Source organism: Berghia stephanieae, chromosome 7, assembly GCF_034508935.2.
Source record: "Berghia stephanieae isolate SIO BIC M18660-M18661 chromosome 7, UCSD_Bste_1.3, whole genome shotgun sequence".
Taxonomy (NCBI): Eukaryota; Metazoa; Mollusca; class Gastropoda; order Nudibranchia; family Aeolidiidae; genus Berghia; species Berghia stephanieae.
Genome location: NC_088366.1, coordinates 33,155,916 through 33,176,861, shown reverse-complemented (window position 1 = coordinate 33,176,861; position 20,946 = coordinate 33,155,916). Strand labels below are relative to the sequence as shown.

General features: G+C 37.4%; 2 protein-coding genes across 2 annotated transcripts; one reads left to right on the top strand and one right to left on the bottom strand.

Annotated features, from left to right (window-relative positions):
- Positions 1 to 558: 558 nt before the first annotated feature.
- LOC144976221 (uncharacterized) lies at positions 559 to 9,447 on the bottom strand. Its single transcript, XM_078920403.1, has 2 exons — positions 9,319 to 9,447; positions 559 to 3,122 (listed from the first exon to the last, which is right to left on the bottom strand). Exon 2 carries the CDS (start codon positions 2,794 to 2,796, stop codon positions 646 to 648), a length of 2,151 nt encoding a protein of 716 aa, XP_078776529.1. The 5' UTR covers positions 2,797 to 3,122; positions 9,319 to 9,447; the 3' UTR covers positions 559 to 645.
- On the top strand, positions 3,953 to 5,560 carry LOC144976533 (uncharacterized). The gene has a single exon (XM_078920825.1). It carries the CDS (start codon positions 3,953 to 3,955, stop codon positions 5,558 to 5,560), a length of 1,608 nt encoding a protein of 535 aa, XP_078776951.1.
- Positions 9,448 to 20,946: the final 11,499 nt, after the last annotated feature.

Here is a 20,946-nt window from a genome sequence, read left to right as displayed (position 1 = left end):
AGTAAAAAGGAAGAAAATGGGATAGTCGAAAGTTCTAGAATTACAATTAAAGCACCCAAGAGAGAGTAAGACAAAGGGGAATTGGGAACAAATAGGGATCAGATGTAGATTCCAAGAGCATACCATCAATGTACTTAGCTTGAGATCACCTATAAGTCTTATCCGGACACAAGCACAAAACCCAACAAGGAGGAATACACTCAGATGCTTACATTATACATTAAAAATAAATACAATAATACATAACAGAGAGATGATTTACAAGGAAAAAAATATCATCTCTCAAGATAGATTGGTCATTCTATTACACTTACATTATATATTCAAAACAATAAATATAGCAATACATACCAGAGAGATGATTTACAATTTTCCAAACAATATCTCACAAAACTTAAACCATACATTTGACCGCAACATAATTTGGAGAAGCACTGTTGTGATAAGAATCTGAAAAGGTGTGTATTTTGACTCGCGTTTAAGAAGCTTTGACAACTTGAGGACCATCTTAATTAATCGATATTTGAGGTAAAAAAAAAAAAATATTTCTGACCAGAATGAACAATAAAATAATATGCAATTTGTCACTGTAGAGCAAATATGTTCCAACTCAGTCAACTGTTCGTGAAAATTGTAATGAATATGCTATAATTGAAGCTGCATACAGGAAAGCAATTGCTTTACAGCTGGAAGCTGACTGAATGTATTGTATGACATGCGTGGTAGATCAGGTTTATACTGTTGGCTTGTCGAGGGAGACTGGGAGTCCGTGATGAAACCAAGAGCCCTATTAGTATTAGAATTATCATTTATTGAGTCGTTGAGTCGTATGTCGGATGTTTGTGTCTTCTGGTGAAAATTTGACATGAGTTTGAAATTGTTATTATAATTATTAGTGTTAATATTGTCATTTCTGATTGATTTTGACATGGGTTCGAGTTCCTTTGGTATCGATTTTGAAGTGGAGATGTACGGTTGTGTTGTAGGATCTATCATGAATGACAAATTGTCTTCTATCCACTTCTTCGTAAATCTCCTCCGAATTTTATATAAACGTTTATGTTGTCGAATGCATCGCTGTTTTTGGATAAACGGATTGACGTTTGCTCTTGCTTGGGCCGGAAAGATGGGCGGATTGTCTATGTTCAGAATAGACAATGGAGAAAACGATGGCGACGATGACGATGTAAGGTCGTTGATGCCAGGGACAGTAGATAACGTACTTTGTGTATCGGAATTTGATAAATCGTCCAGAGGGCACATGGACTTGTATTTGTCGAGCACTGTATCTAACGAAGTCTGAATTTCAATTTCTGGATAATTCTTTCCCGGGGGTTTGTGATAGTAAATAATTGCAGGAGGTGACTCCCGTTGATGGAGCGAAGCTGCGCGATACCGATTGGTTGACTGAGGACTCGGCTCGTTTGGAACGTTGAAGCTTTGAAATGTAACATTAGGTTGTGAAAAACTCGGAACGAATTGTGGAGGATGAATGAGCAGGGCTTGGCTCAATGAGGTTTGATGTTTCCTCGATATAGCTCCAGGCATAGAAGGATTGCTGATTTTTGAAGTTTGAGGTAAAGGATGAGGATCCTGGGGGATTGATAACTTATTGGCAAACATTCTAACATTTTCTGATATCATATCTTGAGGCGTGATGTTTCTTGATTCTGTGAATGGTGGAGTATTCCCTTGATATGGATATAACGACATGAGTGGTGCATCTCGATCATCGAAATGAAATTGTAATTTATTTATTGCTTTGTGCTCTCGTCCACGAATGGCTCTGACTACGCGCGTAGGGGTAGATGAGCGAGTATTGTGGTCAAAGGGCATAATTTGATTTACATTGGAGTTATTCTTATGAAGAGGAGAAATAGTTTGAGGATGAAATGAAAATTCGGAGACCATTTGTTTCTCTGGACGTACCAATGGTGATGAATAGAAGTGGTTAGGTGGGTAAAGTCGATTGAGATAATGTGGGGTATCGGCTGTCTGAGAAGAAAGTGCTTGGTGTGTAATAAATGTTTCCTCTTGGAGCACACTGTGTTGCATTGCAATATCATCCTCATCGTTATCATCATCATTATTACAATAATGATTTGATAAGTTGGAATTTTGTGGAGACCGTGTGCTGAAAGAAGGATAAGAGGTGTTGGGGCAGGTTTCCTTGGACCAGACTTTATATCCCGTTCCTGATGTTTCGATTTGTCTTTCGGTGTCAAAAGAAAGTGAGTGCTCAGACTTCAATTGGAATGCAGTTTGATTTAGATAAATGGGTTGATCGGGGATGATTAAGAGTTCATTATTATTTCCTGCTTGGTTGATGCCAGGTTGTTGGCATGAATCAGAATTAAGATGAATGATGCCAGACTGTGCTGAGAGGATATTTCCGTCATCGGAATAATCTGATGTTTTGTCATCATCATCGTCGTCGACATTATCATTGTGATTGGACATGTGCCATTCTCGTGTTTCTCGTTGATGCTCATTGTGTCCCTCACGAAAAACGTGTTTAGGGTTGTTTGTACTAATGTGTTGCTTTTTGCTGTCGGACTCACACAAGGTCAACTCCTCTTGTGACTGGCAACGGTAAAGCCGTCGAAATCTAGGTGGAGTTTCACTTTTCCGTAAAATCTTTCTTGGTAACTTTTTGGAAGACTGTGGGGATATATTTATTTCAGATTGCTTTCCTTTGCATTTCGAAATGTATATGGAGGTATGGATAATTTGATTTTGAAAGTTGGAATCAGACATTTCAAGTTTTTGCATGCCTTCTTGAATTGTCCCAACCATAATTTTGTTGTTTGCACTATTGTTGCTTTGGTTCTTGCTAATCTCTTTTCACGGAATACTCTCCTTTTCAGCCGTCGTAAAGAAACGTAACTAAATGTTAGCAGAAAGCCCGATTTTAAGGATTTTATCTAAAATTAAATGAAATTACACTATTTATCACGAGTTCGTAACAATTTTTCTCATCCACCTTGTGGAAAAACAAAATTTTCAATAAATTGTAAAACATAGAATACTATGATTTTCAAACCCTCAAATTGTAGTTTAATATGAGTGTGTCAATTTTGATAGCATTGTATGTTGGTTTTAGTCGAATACTCCTTGTAAATCTGGGGAGACAAAAAACAAAAACAAAAATGATATTGAGGTCCAACTAATCATGGGAAGCAATGTACATATGAATACAATGGACAACAATACGTGAATTAATCTCAGGATGATTGAATCATGATTGTAACCTACAAAAAAAATAACAGATAATTAAATATACCGTACAAAATGCAAAATGAAATTCGTTATCCTTCGCATGTTTTCTGACGCGTGTTTGTGGTAGTAAGAGGACGCTTTTTAATGGGGGAAAGGGGGGGGGGCAATACCCGTCACACGTGCATCAAAACTAGAATTGTTATCGCTGTTATTGATTTTAAAATTTAAGTTCCAGGTTCTCAAATTCAAGTTATTTTCGAATAACCATGGAATTATCCAACAACAACAAAATTTGTTCTTCCTTTTCCTCGACGTTTTCCTTAAGCCTTTCTTAATGTTTATACCCCAAATCACAACCTGGAATCCTGAACACTATTCCCACCAACTTAACACAATGAAGCGACGGATCACAAATCTGTCGTATTCTGAAAACAAAAAAAAACAAAAAAAAAACAAGTTTATAGAATTCAGGCCTGATAACTCGTCCTTCAAATATCGATCGATTAGAATGACCTTAACTGTCAAAAACTCAAATCTGGGACTCCAAATGAAGTTCCAGTTTTGGGAGTTTTCTGCAAGGTGGGGGTCATTTTATTATATGGATTTATTTTTTTAACGAGTTTTTAGCTACAGTTTACCAAAAAAAAAAAATTTTCAGAGTACGACAGAAATTACATATATACTCATAGTAACCTCCTCTACCACTGAAAGGGGGAGAGGAGAAGTGGACAATATGGAGGGGGAAAGTTGTAGATTCCAATCGAAGACAGGGCAAGCCAGCAGACAGAAAGAGAGAGGAGGAGGAAAGAAAATAACCAACGATTTTAGTTCTAATGTACAGAATGTTTTTAACCCCCATCAGACGGACAGTTTTAAGTGCTTGTACAAAAAATTAGACCGTCATCGTACGGACATTTTAAAGTGCTTTTATACAAATTCAGATTCTTTTATCAACAAGAGAGATGAACTTTTATTAACGATTGATGCTGAGAGTGTTGATGTTATAAGTATAACTGAAGTGTTACCTAAAAATCAGCAAAGAGGTAAAATCGAGCCGGTAGAACTTCAGATTCCAGGCTTTGATTGTTTTCACAATATTCAGGATAAAAGTTGTCATCGTGGTGTAGCCATATGGGTTCGTTCAAAGCTAAATGCTCAACCAGTCAAGTTGTCAGACAACTTGTCATCATCCAAAGAATCCGTTTGGTGTGAAATAACACTTAGAGACAATGATAGGATGTTAGTTGGCTCGGTTTATCGTTCACCGAATAGCTCTTTTGAAAACAATGATAAGATTAATGAACTTTTAGTTAAAATGACAGAAGGCAAATCACATGTTCTAGTTACGGGAGATTTTAACTTTCCTGAAGTAGACTGGGCAAACGAGTTATCCCCCAAGGACTCAGATCACTCTGCTTCTAAATTCATGGAAGCTGTCAGGGATTCATTCTTAACACAGCACGTTAAGCAACCAACTCACTACCGTTCAGAGCAAAACCCAAATATTTTGGACCTGGTTTTTACAAATGAACATTCAATGATTGACTCAATAAGACATGAGGCTCCACTAGGCAAGAGTCACCACCAGGTTTTATATTTTGACTTTAGATGTTACACAAAGAAATGTTACTCGAACGAACCCCGCTACTGTTTCGATAAAGGCGACTACAAACAGCTTTCTGAATTAGTCTCAGCTGCAGACCTAACACAAAAAATAATAAACCTGTCTGTACTCGATGCATGGACTATTATCAAATCTGAAGTTATGTCTGCAGTGGACATCAGCGTACCAAAAGTTAAAAGTAGTTCAGACAGAACTTCACCTCGGTGGATCAATCCTACAGTCTTGGCAAATCTCAAGAAAAAGAAGCAAGCTTACAAAAAGTACTTAGAAACTAGAGAGGGTGCAGACTATATTAATTACACGAGGGCCAGAAATCAAGCCAAAAGCTCATGCAGAATTGCTGTAAAGGACTATGAGAGATCTATTTCTCGTATGGCTAAAGTGAACCCGAAAAAGTTTTTTGCATATGCTAGAACAAAAATGAAGACTAAAGACGGTATTGCGGATTTGTATGATGATCATAAGACAGCCTCATCTAACATTGACAAAGCCAATATTCTTAACAAGTTCTTTAGCAGTGTATTCACCAACGAGGATCTTACTAATATACCTACATGTGAAAGAAAAAGTGTAAACAACATACTATCAGATATAGAATTCGACAAAGACACTGTAAAGAAGAAACTAGACAAACTCAATATGAACAAGTCCCCAGGACCTGACATGTTCCACCCCGCGTATTATGTCAGTTGTCAGAAGAACTCTCCGAACCATTAGCGTTACTGTTCCAAAAATCACTTGACTCAGGAACTCTTCCACCCGATTGGAAAGAAGCACAAGTTACACCGTTATTCAAGAAAGGAGACAAGAGTAATCCGGGCAATTATCGACCAGTTAGCCTCACCTCAGTGGTTTGCAAAATAATGGAGAGCATCATTAGAGACTATGTCATAACTCACCTAAAGAACAACAAGTTACTGTCTGAATGCCAACATGGCTTTGTTTCTGGCAGGTCATGTTCAACTAACCTCCTAAAGACTTTAAATGATTGTACAGAGTTTCTCGACCAAGGATCTTCGGTTGACGCAATCTACTTAGATTTTGCTAAAGCTTTTGATTCTGTTCCCCATCAAAGACTCTTAAACAAACTGGAAGCTCATGGTGTACAAGGAAATACTCTAAGCTGGATTAAGCATTTTCTAGTAGGCAGGAAACAGAGAGTTAGCGTGCAAGGCACAGTGTCAAATTGGACAGAAGTTCTTAGTGGAGTGCCACAAGGCAGCGTCTTAGGTCCAACTCTTTTCGTAATCTTCATTAATGATTTACCAAGTATTTTGTCTAGCTCATGTTCAATGTATGCCGATGATACTAAAGTATACAGAAAGGTAAACAATCTAGAAAATAGAGACAGTCTTCAGTTAGATATTGACAATCTAGTCAACTGGGCAGACGATTGGCAACTGAAGTTCAACGCTGGAAAATGCACAGTGCTACATCTTGGAACGAAAAACAAAATCTTTCACTACGATATGAGACAGCATCACTGTAGCGACAGAACAGCTCTGAATAAGTCAAAACTTGAGAAAGATTTGGGAGTACATGTTGATACTAAATTAAAATTCTCAAAGCATATAGAAACACAAGTTAATAAGGCAAACAGAATCCTTGGACTCATCAGAAGATCTTTTACCTATTTAGATGCAGCAACTATGAAAATACTATTTACTGCATTAGTCAGACCCCATCTCGAGTTCAGCAACTCAGTATGGTCACCACAATTTGAGAAAGATAAGAAACTTATTGAAGGCGTGCTTCGCAGAGCAACAAAAGTAATTCCTGGGTTGAAAGATAAGCAATATGAGGATAGACTGAAACGTATTGAAATTCCAAGCATGACATACAGACGAGTACGAGGTGATATGATTGAAACATACAAGTTTACACACAGTTTGTATCAAGTCGAGAGTAAACTTTTCGTGTTTGCAAACAATGGAACCAGAGGTCATAATTACAAGCTGCATAAACCAAGGTGTAACACATCGCTTAGGCAACACTACTTTAATCAACGTGTGATCGACCGCTGGAACAGTCCCCCTGAAACGGTGACCAATGCTCCAAGTGTCAACGCCTTCAAAAATAGCTTAGATAGCCACTTAGCAGATTACATGTTTAGCATAGTTGAACCGCCCATTAAGATCCATCAAAGGGTTAGACGTATATACAGGTCAAAAGATCTGTTAGGGTTAGGGCCTTCAATTTATCAAAAAGTTTATATATTATAGATACAGGTCAAAAGATCTGTTAGGGCTTTTTATTGACTTTTATCTCGATGAACTGAATGCCAAGATCAGCAAAGGCACAAAACGCCTAATACGCTGGAAAACTATACTATACTATACTATACTATTTAATTTGCTAAAATGTGCGCAAATTATAAATGGATCTTGGATCTTTACTTGGTGCCGAGACTGTCTGAAGACGGATAACGTTTGATGAAGTGTATGCCATGAATGAACACTCGTAAGGACCGACGTTTCCCGAATGGATAAACTCTTATGCTATTCAGTATTCATAATTCTATTCCAGTCCCGATTGTTCAGTGGTGGGTATACACCTCATAAGCAAAGAGACCGATGTCGTCTCAATGTAATTCTATATTTATTTTTATCTTGACCCTTCTGTCAGCGAGCATTGATTGATGACTGGGATCTGGCGGAAAGTACTTTACTACAATATTGACTAGGGTCCTATTAAAAGGGTAGCGGACAGCGTGAATATGTCTTATGAGACGCTCCATCGGTAGTCAAACGCGGACGCTTTCCCCTACTTTCGATTTTACAAACTAATCACAATGCATCAACTGTCCATCTAATATCAGTTTTCGATTGAAAACGACTATGCACTGCGGTTGACCGTTTGGCTTTAAGTATTATAATAATACAGAGTGTCCATAAAGTCTTTCTGTGATTTCAAATACTCGTTCTTAAAACGTTGTAGATAGATGCATCAGTCCTGGTTACCCAATCACTGCTGGGTGGATAAGTGTGTGTGTGTGTGTGTGTGTGTGTGTGTGTGTGTGTGTGTCGGGTGGGGGGTGTCAGATCGACTTCACACAGGATCGAAATTGGTCTCGTTTGAGTATTTATTAATATAAAAATAGACATTTCACTCCTAATCAACACGAGATGTGTGACCCAACGCCTAAATTTGGTATTATTTCGGGAAAACCATACGTCAAAAACTAAACTGATCAGAAATATAATATTTACGGTGTTTTACGAGTCTATACCCATTGTCCTCACTAAAACATGAACTTAGTAAATTTTTCCTTTAAAAAAAATATGTATAAGTCAATTCTTATCATTCAATGCACCCCCAGGGAAAAATTCCACATGCGTCCGCCACTTACAAAGCAGTACATCCTATACGCAGTTGCTCACCTTGAATTAAAGTTTAATTTATTGAAAGAAAGAAATCGAACTGATTGGGTTAATCAAAAGAAAAAGGGGAGGCCTTCCGAAAGCTCCTACATCCTCTGGATTCTATTCTTTTTATAGTGTTCTAGGGAGGGGGGAAAACTTTTTTTATAATGTTCTCGTAGGGGGTTTGGGAGGGGGGAGACTTAAAAAAAATTTTTTTTAAGTTTCCCCCTCCCAAACCCCCTACTTGAACATTATTTTAAAAAGGATACTGAGGATGTAGGAGCTTTTGGAAGGCCTCCCAGAAAAAAAGAAAAAACAAATGGGTTTTCAGATACATTTTCCATTTACAATTCTTTTACTTTGAGTTGTAACGCCCAGTGACTCTGATGGTCGCACAACTTTCGCTCGACTGGAAATATAAAACAAAAGAATGAAAACCTGTCGTTATCGACTGGGACAATGCACGTAAAATGCCTTTCGTCACACATTGTGAGATCAACCTCTATAAAGCTTACACCTACTCTCCTTCAACATTTCTAATACTTGAGAGAAAAAAAAATTGAGGTCAACATCCATTAAACGTGCTCAAAGCGCTTTACAAAGGTTTTACAATTCCTCCCTGACCAACAGCAACACGTAACACTTAGAACGAGACATGACGACTGTTTGGCGACATTACAATTTTCCGACAAAGACAACGCTGCTAACGGTCAGGTACTCATTTTACACCTGAGTACGGTGAGAGTATATGAGTATAGAGCCTTTTCCAAGGACTCAACTATGCGCCGAACGAGGCTCGAACCAAGGACCTTCCGATTCGAAAGCGTGTGTCATACCGCAAGACCACATAGCCTAAACGATCCCTTTAAAAAAAATAAAACAAAAACAAAACAAAAACGCCACACTGTATTTTTTCATCCTTCTCAAATTTAGACGAGAATATTAGGCGCCACGACGCTCGATCACTTTCGGAACACGCCTCTGGTGCCGATTGACGCGCACAAAAAGACACCAGTTTAAGTACAGCGACTCGAATTTCACAAGTCATTAAATTGTCAGCATAAAAAAAAAAAATGCACAAATTGAGTGGCCGAAAATAATATTTCAACCTACCAATTTTCCAGTCCTGATTTACAATTCCTCATTAAATGTGTGAAAATGTACACCAAATGATTGCTATAAAGACATATTATCCTGGTCTTAAAATCAACTGAATGTTAATTCAGTCCAATTCTGTTGAAGATTGAGAACTCGTAGCACATTTCAAAACTGAGTGGATAACAGCAAAATATGTATAGACGAGTATAAGGATTGAAAAATGCGCAGCAGTTCTCCCCACCAAAACAATAGTAACAAGCACAATATCGTGTGTAATTTTTAATGCTTATTATAACCTCAAAGAGAGAATGTAGTGAGATGGAATCAACTCCCTGGCGGTCTAAAAACAATTACAAAGTGATGAGTGACGTCAGCTTCATTCATTCTTTCGATAAAAATGTTATGTGTGTTGTTTTAAGTTGTGACTTTAAATCAGACATTCGTTTATAGATAGTTCGAAGATGACGTCGCTCAGGTCTTTGTTATTGCTTTTTGCCATCCGCGTTTATGAGTAATGCTCACTGAACTTTATTAACCTGACTATAAACGTTCATGGATACACACAGTTTTGTGTGTTGGTCCGTTATACTTCCGGGTGGCAATGTTATGAGTTTCTTAGCCAAGCGCATACTATCTATAGAAATTAACCCTCAAACAGCGACATTAGTTTGTTTTTGTTTTTTAAATCATTATTTCTCCCATTTTATGCATTCCTAAACTTTTATTTAGATAGAATGCGCTTGGCTAAGAAGCTCACAACATTGCCATCCGGAAGTATAACGGACCAACACACAAAACTGTGTGTAACCCTGAACATTTATAGTCAGGTTAATACGGTTTAGTGAGAATTACTCATAAACGCGGATGGCAAAAAACAATAACAAAGACCTAGGTGACGTCAACTTCGAACTATCTATTGAGTCAGAAACACCAGTTATCTGAATGCAAGTTTATTATTAGTATGAAGTAGAATAATAATCCTGATGAGTTATGGAGACCATGAAGTCGGAGTTTATTGGGGGGGGGGGGGGGGGGATCGAGTGCTCAACCAACTGAGCTGTCGGGACCCCAATTACTGCTGGGTGGATAGAGGAAAATATTTACCAAAATTATCCTAATAAAAGCAGACATCAGATCAAATGATTGCTTGTTGTAACTTCAAGATTGCATCGCGAGACAACAGACACACGATCTGAGATCAATTTGGGTTGATGTCGAACTTTTCTTGCAAAGGCTAATGATGGAAAAGGGCTCTTGGTATCGCTCTGTCTCAAATACAGAAACTTGCAACAAAATAGAATGATGAAGTTGTTTATGTTTTCAGACCTCCAGCCAGATAATTAACCAGTAGATTTTTGACCAATCAAAATATGGAATTTGTGACACACCTTCACAGGTGCTCGGACAAACATAGTTGGTTGTTTATAAACATTAACGTGAATGAAATCAACCTCTCTTTGATTATTGTAATTGTTTTTATACCGCCAAATGGGTGACTAGTTATCACACGATTTTCTCGATCAAACTATGAACGTTTAACGAGACATAGTTTTCTGTGTTGGTTCTATTGATCAAGCGGTAAAACATTCGGTATTTTACTTAGACACATACCATCGGTAATAAAACCTGTGTAGTATCTTAAGTTAACCCATCACTACCATTGTTTACATCATTACGACTGTCCGAGAGGCGTGGTTATCTATGGGTCTATGAGACCTCGCTCAATATACACTTAGATAACCACGCCTCTTGGACAGTCGTCATAATATCAACAATGGAGCGATTGTAAACATAGCGTACTACACAGGTTTTACTCTCGATGGTGTGTGTCTAAATAGGATACTCACTGGTCTACCGCTTGATCAAAATAACCAACACAGAAAACTATAGATAGTATGCGCTTAGCTAAGAAGCTCATAATAACATTGCCATCCGGAAGTATAACGGACCAACACACAAAACTGTGTGTATCCATGAACGTTTATAGTCAGGTTAATACAGTTTAGTGAGCATTACTCATAAACGCGGATGGCAAAAAACAATAACAAAGACCTGAGTGACGTCATCTTCGAACTATCTATATATAAACTTTAAGGGTTATAATATGATCGAGAAAATCATGTGATATCTCGTCACCCAATTGGCGGTATAAAAACAATAACAATGACCAGAGAGGGGTCGATTTCATTCCGGTTATTGTTTATAGATAGTATGCAGATGACGTCACTCAGGCCTTTGTTATTGTTTTTGCCATCCGCGTTTGTGAGTTGTTCTCACTAAACTGTATTAACCAGACTATAAAAGTTCATGGTTACACAGAGTTTGTGTGTTGGTCCGTTATACTTCCGGATGGCAATGTTGTGAACTCCTTGGCCAAGCGCATTCTATCTATAGATAGTTCGAAGTTGTCACTCAGGTCTTTGTTATTTTTTATTTTTTTGCCATCCGCGTTTATGAGTAATTCTCACTAAACTGGCGCTTATAGTCTGGTTAATACAGTTTAGTGACCATTACTCATAAATGCTGATGGCAAAAAGCAATAACAAAGACCAGAGTGACGTCATCTTCGTTCTATCGATAGTCTGCACTTGGCTAAGAAGTTCACAACATTGCCATCCGGAAGTATAACGGACCAACACACAAAACTATTTGTAAACATGAACTTTTATAGTCTGGTTAATACAGTTTAGTGAGAATCACTCACAAACGCGGATGGCAAAATACAATAACAAAGGCTTGGGTGACGTCATCTTCGTTCTATCTATAAACAACCAACAATTTTTATCCGAGCACGCGTGACGGTGAGTCACAAATTCCATGTTTTGATTGGTCAAAAATCTACTGGTTAATTAACCAGTGGATTTTTTACCAATCAAAACATGAAATTTGTGACAAATCTTCACACGTACTCGAGAAAAACATATTTAGTTGTTTATAAACAATAACGTGAATGAAAGCGAACTCTCTCTGATCGTTGACATTGTTTTTGTACCGCCAGGTGGGTGATTAGTTATCACACGATTTTCTCGATCATATAGTAAATGTTTAAGTTCGAGAGCAAAACCTGTGTAGTTCGCTATGTTACCCAGTCACTGCCATTGTTTACATTATGTAGCAATGACTATGAAAAATGTTATTTTCTCTTTTTGAGGAAAATTTTTGTCTAAAATCAAAGCCCTATCTCCACTGAGTAAAAATGTTTTTGAATTTTGAAAATCCATTCATAAATAAACAAGTTATGCAGTGTCAAAGGTGTCATTTATTTGGATGACCCGCAAAGAGGAAAAAAACGCGAAAATATGGGACGCTTTTTCGGCATTTTTTTTCGACCTTTGGTTGTATCTTGCGTAATAAGTGTGAAACTTGAAGAGGAAATTAGGATGGTGTTTTGTATAATACGGGAAAAGTACTCGTCATATTCATATGAAATTTTACAACCAAAAAGAAGAAATGTTCATGTATTACCTTGTCAGCGACAAAACCTCCACGCCCGGTAGTTTTAGAAATATTTTACTCCAAAGAGTAAAAATCTATTTTTAACGGTCTTCTGGTAATCGCACGAGTTTTGTCGCTTGACATAATCTAAAATGACCTTTTTTCTGTGTGCCAACTTTCAGTCATATTCATCAATAAACAGCGTCGTAATTAATTTTTTAAAATAGCATATACCAAACGGCTTCGTCCCATATTTTGACTCGAATTTGGGCACTTCGTAAGCGAAAAAGAGGCCCAAAGATTTGTGCGGGATAGTCATTGCTACATTATGACGACTGTCCTAAAGGCGTGGTTATCTCGGTGTCTATTCTCTTTAAAATGAAGGTTAAAGCGTACACATAATTTGTGTGTTGGTTACGTTTGTATTGGCGGGCAGAAGTTGCGAGGATTTTACTTAAAGTCATAGCATTAATTTCTGGTCAAGATGAATGCATCAGTCTGTACATGAACTGGTCTCTCTTTGTTCGCCCTTTGTTGTTTTGCTTTGCGAGAGAGAGAGAGAGAGAGAGAGAGAGAGAGAGAGAGAGAGAGAGAGAGAGAGAGAGAGAGAGAGAGAGAGAGAGTATGTGTATGTGTGTGTGTTTGTGTGTGTGTATTGGTGTGTGTGTGTGAGTGTTTGTAGTTTCTATTTATTTATTTATTGCATTTTAAAACCGTGTTGTAGTTATTTGATATCTATCTAAACTTTTTTTTTTTAATCGGATACCCCGCTTTTTATAAGACATCGTTCACAGTGCATCCCCTATTTTGTCAACAACTATCTTTGTCAGACGTTCTTGAAAGTATTCGGTTTGCAAGCCTTGGAGTGAGCAAAATACTCCTCTCTTTGAGAAGAATTTAATAATAAATTTATATTTCCATTTCAAACAAATGTGTCACGTAAACAAAATGAGGATGTGATTCTGTTGTGATCTGCTCACAAAATAATGTGAGCTGAAATGAAATTGAAATGATCTATTAATGCTATGCGTTAAGTTAAACTCACAACATCCACCAGTCGGATGTAACGTACTAAGACGCAAAACGATATGAAACCTTAAACGTTTATAATTTTGATTTAGAGATAAAACGAAGTTGACGCCACTCGGGTCTTTCTTATTGTTTTGTTTTTTGTTTTTTTTTTTTGTTTGCCATCCACGTTTATGAGTAATTCTCACTAAACAAAATTACCCATACAACAAAAGTTCATGGATACACATAGTTTTGTGTGTTGGTCCGTTATACTTTCGGATGGCAATGCTGTGAGCTTCTTAGCCAAATGCATACTATCTATAGAACTTAGTGAGAAGTAATTATTAAAATGGGATGTCTAAAAGCAAGAACAAAGAGCGGAGTGACATCAATTTCATTCTTTCTAACAATGCTGTGCGTTACGCAATAAAAAACTCACAACATCCGCCAGCCGGATATAACGAACCGAACACAAAATGGTAGTAGTAGTAGTAGTAGTAGTAGTAGTAGTAGTAGTAGTAGTAGTAGTAGTAGTAGTGGTAGTAGTAGTGGTAGTAGTAGTAGTAGTAGTAGTGGTAGTAGTAGTAGTAGTAGTAGTAGTAGTAGTAGTAGTAGTAGTAGTAGTAGTAGTAGTAGTAGTAGTAGTAGTAGTAATAGTAGTAGTAAGCCTCGCAGTCTGAATGACGCTTGCTGAGAATTCTGTGATTCAGTCACAGAGATTTTTTTTTTTTTAATTCGAGGAGTATAGCTACTCTCTCCATCCATGTTGTTAATTGTTTCCATCGGTCATGGTCCTGTATCACAGTTTTGAGGCTGTCAAGATCTTGTTGTGACTTTAGTACAGCGGGCACTGCAGTTTTTCCTAGTTCTTCAGGGATTAATTCGTCTGAATTCAGAAATTTCTGATATGTAAAGAGATCCTGGTTCGGGGTAGTTACCATTACCAAGTTATAGTTAGACGCCGAAGCAGCCCGAACGATCGACTGACCGAACACGTGATTAATTTTTTCTCGCGTCCTCTCGTCTAATCTCGTCACTCCGGAATAGAAAGAGGAGGCGGAACTTATATGATATAACGCAATGAAAGTTCTGTCCGATGACGGGTGGGCGGATATCACCTCTCCAAAACTTACCTTATTATATGAGATGTTGAGATTCTTATCCAATCATCGATTGCTCGTTTGACAGCTCGCTTGTGAACAGTTAGGAGATCATCTCTTGATTTATGGACAGGCGGCTTTGCTTAAAGGCGGTGAGTGTTGTATACATCAAAGAGTACCGCTGACCGATGGGTAAATAGTGGTTGTGTAACCCAAAAGCCATGCCGACTCGACTGCAAGGTCTAGTATGTAATAGTTGCGTCACCATCTCAACGCTCAGGAATTAATTAGTGAGGCAGGACTATCAGTATATATATATTTAAAAAAACAAAAACAACGCAATTAGTGTTTTAAACGCTTTTGAATCACACGAGATACATCAGTGTGCTCGTCGCATTGAGAATTGAAAAATGAGATATAAATCAAGAAAATCGACCGGAAAATAAATAAATTATCATTAAATTAAAAAATTTGAGCAATATTTTTTTCAAAATCAATCTACTAGAAAAAAATGTTATTTCTAAGCCTATTTTTGTGAAACAAAGATAAATGTTCTCCTTTTTGCAAGCTGATTCAAACAACGTGGTTTTCAAATTTATCGTATACGTAATCATTTGGAAGCTACAGAGAAAGGTGTTTTTGTGTAATCCCTTTCACACACGCACACACACACACACACACACAAACATATACAAACAATACACATCTGTGGTCATCTATTGCCTATACTATTAATGTTAATGTATACATCCCATGCTGATTGTCACTACCCCCCCCCCCCAACCATTTCCACCATCCAAGTAACAGCGGCCTTTTCTCTTTGATGTCGTATCATGGTCTCCCGAAGCCCAACACCTCGGTCGTTTGTGGGTCAACCCCCCCCCCTTCCCCCCCACCTTCCCCGTAATCAATTTATAATTTTCTCTCCGTATCTAGGATAGAGCGCCACATGCACAATTATATACTATTGAATTGCACTGACCTTGCCCCTCCCCTAACATATGGTTGGGGGAGGCCTGAGGTAGTCTCCATTCTTTCCTTCTCCGTTTCTTGTCAGCTGAAGCCAACAGCAACCCAAGCTATCCTCTGTCACGTGACCTTAGATCCGATGCCGCATATCGCTTGAGAGCCTTCACTCCAGATCTCGTTCATGGTCACGTGAGAAGGCTAGATCCGTTCGGGTTCGGCGTTCGGCGTCTCGATCGGTCCGATTTCGGTCTCCCTACATATTTGTTGCCATGTAGGAAATAATCCGTCATTACAGTTTGAGCTAGGATGTTATCTTCCCGACGTAAGATGTGACCAAACAGCTTCCATCGCTGGCCTTTTATTGTTGTACTCAGGCGTTGGACCCTGGTTCTTTCATAAAGATCAGTATTTGTAATTGTCTCTGGCCAATAAATAGATTCCGATTACGCGACGCAATTGTTTGCGGTCGTATGAATCAAGACATTCTAAATTATTTTTTTTTTTTTTTTGGGAGGCTCCGGTTCCACAATTATGTTATCGGAATAAGCAGTGCCTCGTAAATCTGTATTCATTTATTCTCTCTCACTGATTATGTTATTTCTATTCCATAAATTTTGGAGTTGGTTGAATGCATTGGTGGCCAGCTACTTTCCTTTTTTGATGTCTTCATTTTCGTTAATCAGCCTAGTTTTCGTACACTTTTCCATTTATTTAAATTTGTTGATTTTTGTATATTCTGTTTTGGATTGATTCACTTTTAGATTCTATGCTTTTAGAGTAGTTGATATTAATGGCGTGTATATTTTCACTTGAAGCTCTGATTCAAAGATTATGTCTGCATCATCTGCGTATCAATTCATGTGTAATATTCTTTGTTGGTGGTAATTGTGGTCTTAGTTCTTTCATGGCCGATTCGAGGTATATCGTGAACAGAATTGGACTCAAGCTGTCTCCTTGAGGGGATCCATTTATTGATGTTGATATTGTTGTTAGTGTAGGCAGTAGTCAACAGTTATTATTTGGAAAACTAGCATTGAACTGAGGAAAGGAAAGAAAAATGATAACGAAGAGACATTTCGACATATAAAGACTGGAAAACCCAATTATTCAAAAACAGTTCGCGTATTTGTCAAGAATAGACTTGAAGCATTGCAGGACTAGGCGGACCTCTCCATAGAAAACTTCAACCAAGTGCTGGGAGAAACAGTCCGCATAGTTCTTGGATATAGGAAGAGCCTCACAGAAAACTGGATCTCAAAGGAATCACGGGAGCACAAAAGATGAAGGAAATAAAAAAAGCAATAGACGATGAACACATCAAGGCTAAGAGATCTAATCTTGAAAGAACACTCCTTAATAGATAAAGAAGTGATATCGTATCGAGATCCTAGCCACAGGATCTGAAGTAGCCTCATGTCAAGACAAAGAACCCCTACAAGATTGTCAATATAGTAGAAAGAAAGTAATGGTCAGAGATTACCTTTAAGATGCAAGAATGGAAATGTTTTGACTGACCTCAAACAGGGCTGGCAAGCAATTACATTAGTGTCAATTACCAGCAAATTATGGACGTTATTTTGAATAGAATAACCACACTCATTGACAAAATCATCAGAAATGAACAAGCGGGATTCAGAAAAGGAAAGTCATGCATTACCAAACATTCACCTTAAGACAGATTATGGAACAAAGCATATAGTGGAATAGTACCATGTACATCATTTTCGTGGATTTTGAAAAAGCGTCCCAGCAAAGATACTTAAAATATACTCAAAGAGTTAATGCAACTCCCAATGCCAAGTAATAAAGTGAGGATAATAACCCGACTGAAAGTTTTTCTGCAAGGATAGGGTCAAGCAAGGATGTATGGTCTCACCACTACTGTTTATCTCAGGTCTCGATTGGATCATGAAAAGGAGAATAGAGGAATCAGCTGGACTCTGATGTCCTTTACTTAGGATTTGGATAACGCAGATATAGCATTACTGTCCAGCAAGCACCCGGATGCAATGGAAAAAGTTAACAGACTAAATAACCTCCCATCCGATATTGGCCGGAAAATAAACATAAGGAAAACAAATGTAGCAGGCTCAAGAGAACTCAACATGGTACTGAGAGAATTGAATAGGTAAAAGACTTCATTTATTTAGGATCAAAAGTAACAAATGACGGAAACTCAGAGGAAGATGTAAAACAGGTTATGCAAGACTTATCAAGCGTTTGCAATGCTGAAGGAAATTTGAAGATCCAAAATAATGCAGATCAAAACCAAATTAAAATTGCTCAAGAGCAATGTCCTTCAGTCCTCTTTTACGGCAGCGAATTTTGGAAGGGAACCACCAAATTAAGACATTGGAATCATTTCAAAACAAATGCCTCCGGAGAATTTTAGGGATATTTTGGTCCAACAAAATTATAAATGAAACAAGAGAGAAAAGACTGATACAGTGAGCATAGATACAACGATAGAGATACGCATAAGGTAAAGGATATGGTTTGGACATGTTGCCAAAAATGAGACAACTGCTTTTCAAAGAACTGCACTCTGCTGGACGGCTGATGGCAAAAGATGAAGACCCAAAGAAAATCGGAGAAGACCCATGGATAAAGAGCTGAAAGATGCTGGCCTGTCCTAGAATAACATTAATGTCCATGCAGCCGACAGAGAAAAGTGGAAGTACTCGGTAGATTCTTCATGGCTTGATGAGGATTAAGTGTTCCTCAATAATTGCAAACAATGGAAAAAAGAAAACAACTCACTGCTACCAATAAATGGATACACTAAAAGTGGCAGCTTAATTCTATTTGCAAAAACAACAAATCCAATAAAACCAAAAATTTTAAATATAACAAGATATCTCTTTATTCAACTTCTTTATAATATCATAAAATTTCAATTTTTGATCTGCTGTAGATAATAAAATATCTTTGGCGACATGGCATTAAAATGAACATTTAAAAAGTAACCTTAACCCATTATAATATGTAATAACAATTATCATTATATATATTTTAATTTTTGCGTTAAATTAACAACACTCTCTCTATAATCATATTAGGCAACATTTGTGATAATCAATGAACTAAACTGATATATACGAAAAAAAAATATATATATATAAAATCAAATCAAATCTACTTCACATGATTAGACCCGCACTGCCAGTAAACATTCAACTAAAAACAAATGAAGTAAAGTTTCAGATTAACAAATGAAGTTAAATTTATGATGTGGGTGTTTTTCGGTCTCTCCTCTTTCACATGAATATTTTTCTTTAAGTTCTGCCTCGAGAAAAGACCAAGATAATCCAGAGGTCAGCCCAAGTGCAACGCAGCAAAGTGGTCATAAGGAATACCCACCTCTAATTCAATAAAAATAACACCAATTACAGAATTGGTTGGTCACTTCAAGCCCAGTATCTGTGGCAGACCCGATACACTAATAATACAATAATAATTGGTATTGTAAGGTGTTAACCAGTCTTTGTTGATAGGTTTGCTGTATACTTTTACTAACACTAGAGCATTTATATAGAGCAATATCCACTAAACATGCCCAAAGCGCTTTACAAAGGGTCTGGCCAACAGCAACACTTAACATGTAGGACGAGAAATGACGCCTGTTAGGCGATATTACATTTTTGCAGACAAAGACAATGCTTTTAATCGCCAGGTACTCATTTTACACCGGAGTATGATGAGAGAATGTGAGTAAGGAGCATTTTCCAAGGACTCAACTATGCACTGAGCGATGTTTTGTTTTGTTTTTAAGGGTTTTACGTCGCTTGCAACACATTAATGTCATATCAGCACTAGTAAAAAGAAGAAAGGATTATGTTTTGTTTGTTTTTAAGGGTTTTTACGGCGCTTGCAACACATTAAGGTCATATCAGCGCAGTAAAAAGGAAGAAAATTGTATAGTGAAAAGATTCTAGATGTACCATTAAAAGGACTTGAGGGAAAAGTAAGACAAATGAGAATTGGATCAAATAGGGAACAGATGTAGGTAGATTCCAAGAGCACACTATCGAAGTATGTACTTTGAGATCACCTAAAAGTCTTATCCAGTCACAAGTACAGGTCCCGACTAAGAGGAATACACTCAAATGTTTACAAAATCATATACAATATGTAAACAAAACATAATACATTACATAACAGAGATGATTTACAAGGAAAAAAATATCATCTCTCAAAACTAACTATACATTTGACTGTTTCCCTCTCACCAAGGGTATCCGGTCAGGGCCAGGACAAAACCAAGTAATCTCATTCCAAGACAAAGACAGAAAGCTAGTTGGAAAACAGATATAGGGGGATAGAAGACAGTAAGTACCTCCCTGCCCACTATGGGAGTAAAACGTTCTAGAATTACAATTAAAGCACCCAAGAAAAGGTGGGACAAAGGGAAATTGGTTCAAATAGGAAACAGATGTAGATTCCAATAGCACACTATCAAAGTATTTAGTTTGAATCACCTAAAAGTCTCATCCAGACACAAGCACAGGCCCCCACTAAGAGGAATTTTAGCCATAAAAACTTGTGCTTCAAATAAAGATTGTATTTAAATGACCCTAAAATTGGCATAAAGTCTCAATCCCAAGACTTCTTTGATCCTTACCAATCATTTTCAGTATTCTCCCAAAATGGCAGGCTTACCCAGCAGAAAAATCATTTTTTTAAAACTCAAACAAGCTCTCTACAACGTTATGTTATTATTAATCAAAAAAAAAAGATCATTCTTCAAAGTTTGTGAATAACAAAATAAATCTGAATTTAAAAAATGTATATATTGTATCGTAACAAAAGTGACAATTTTGCTGTCGGTGGTAAGGAGAGGGTTAAGACTTTTTGACAAGTTTGTAGGCATCATAAACAATTGTTATTTTAATTGAAAGCTTTCTAGCAAACTCTTTATATTTAACCTGTTAACTGTCGTATTGTGGAAAAATTCACAAAGTCCTGGATTTGAGAGTCATTGTCAGGATGAGTGTCATTTAAATCAATCGATCGATAAATAAGAGTTTTCCACAGTGTGGCAGTTAGCTGGTCAAATGCAACCCACTGCGTCAAGCTGGTATTATTATGTCGGAGTGAAATGGATGCAAAGAAAAAGGAACTTTAAAAT

Bases quoted from the DNA above. Each gene is read 5' to 3' on its own strand.
- LOC144976221 (XM_078920403.1), bottom strand. From the start codon at position 2,796: ATGGTTGGGACAATTCAAGAAGGCATGCAAAAACTTGAAATGTCTGAT.
- LOC144976533 (XM_078920825.1), top strand. From the start codon at position 3,953: ATGGAGGGGGAAAGTTGTAGATTCCAATCGAAGACAGGGCAAGCCAGC.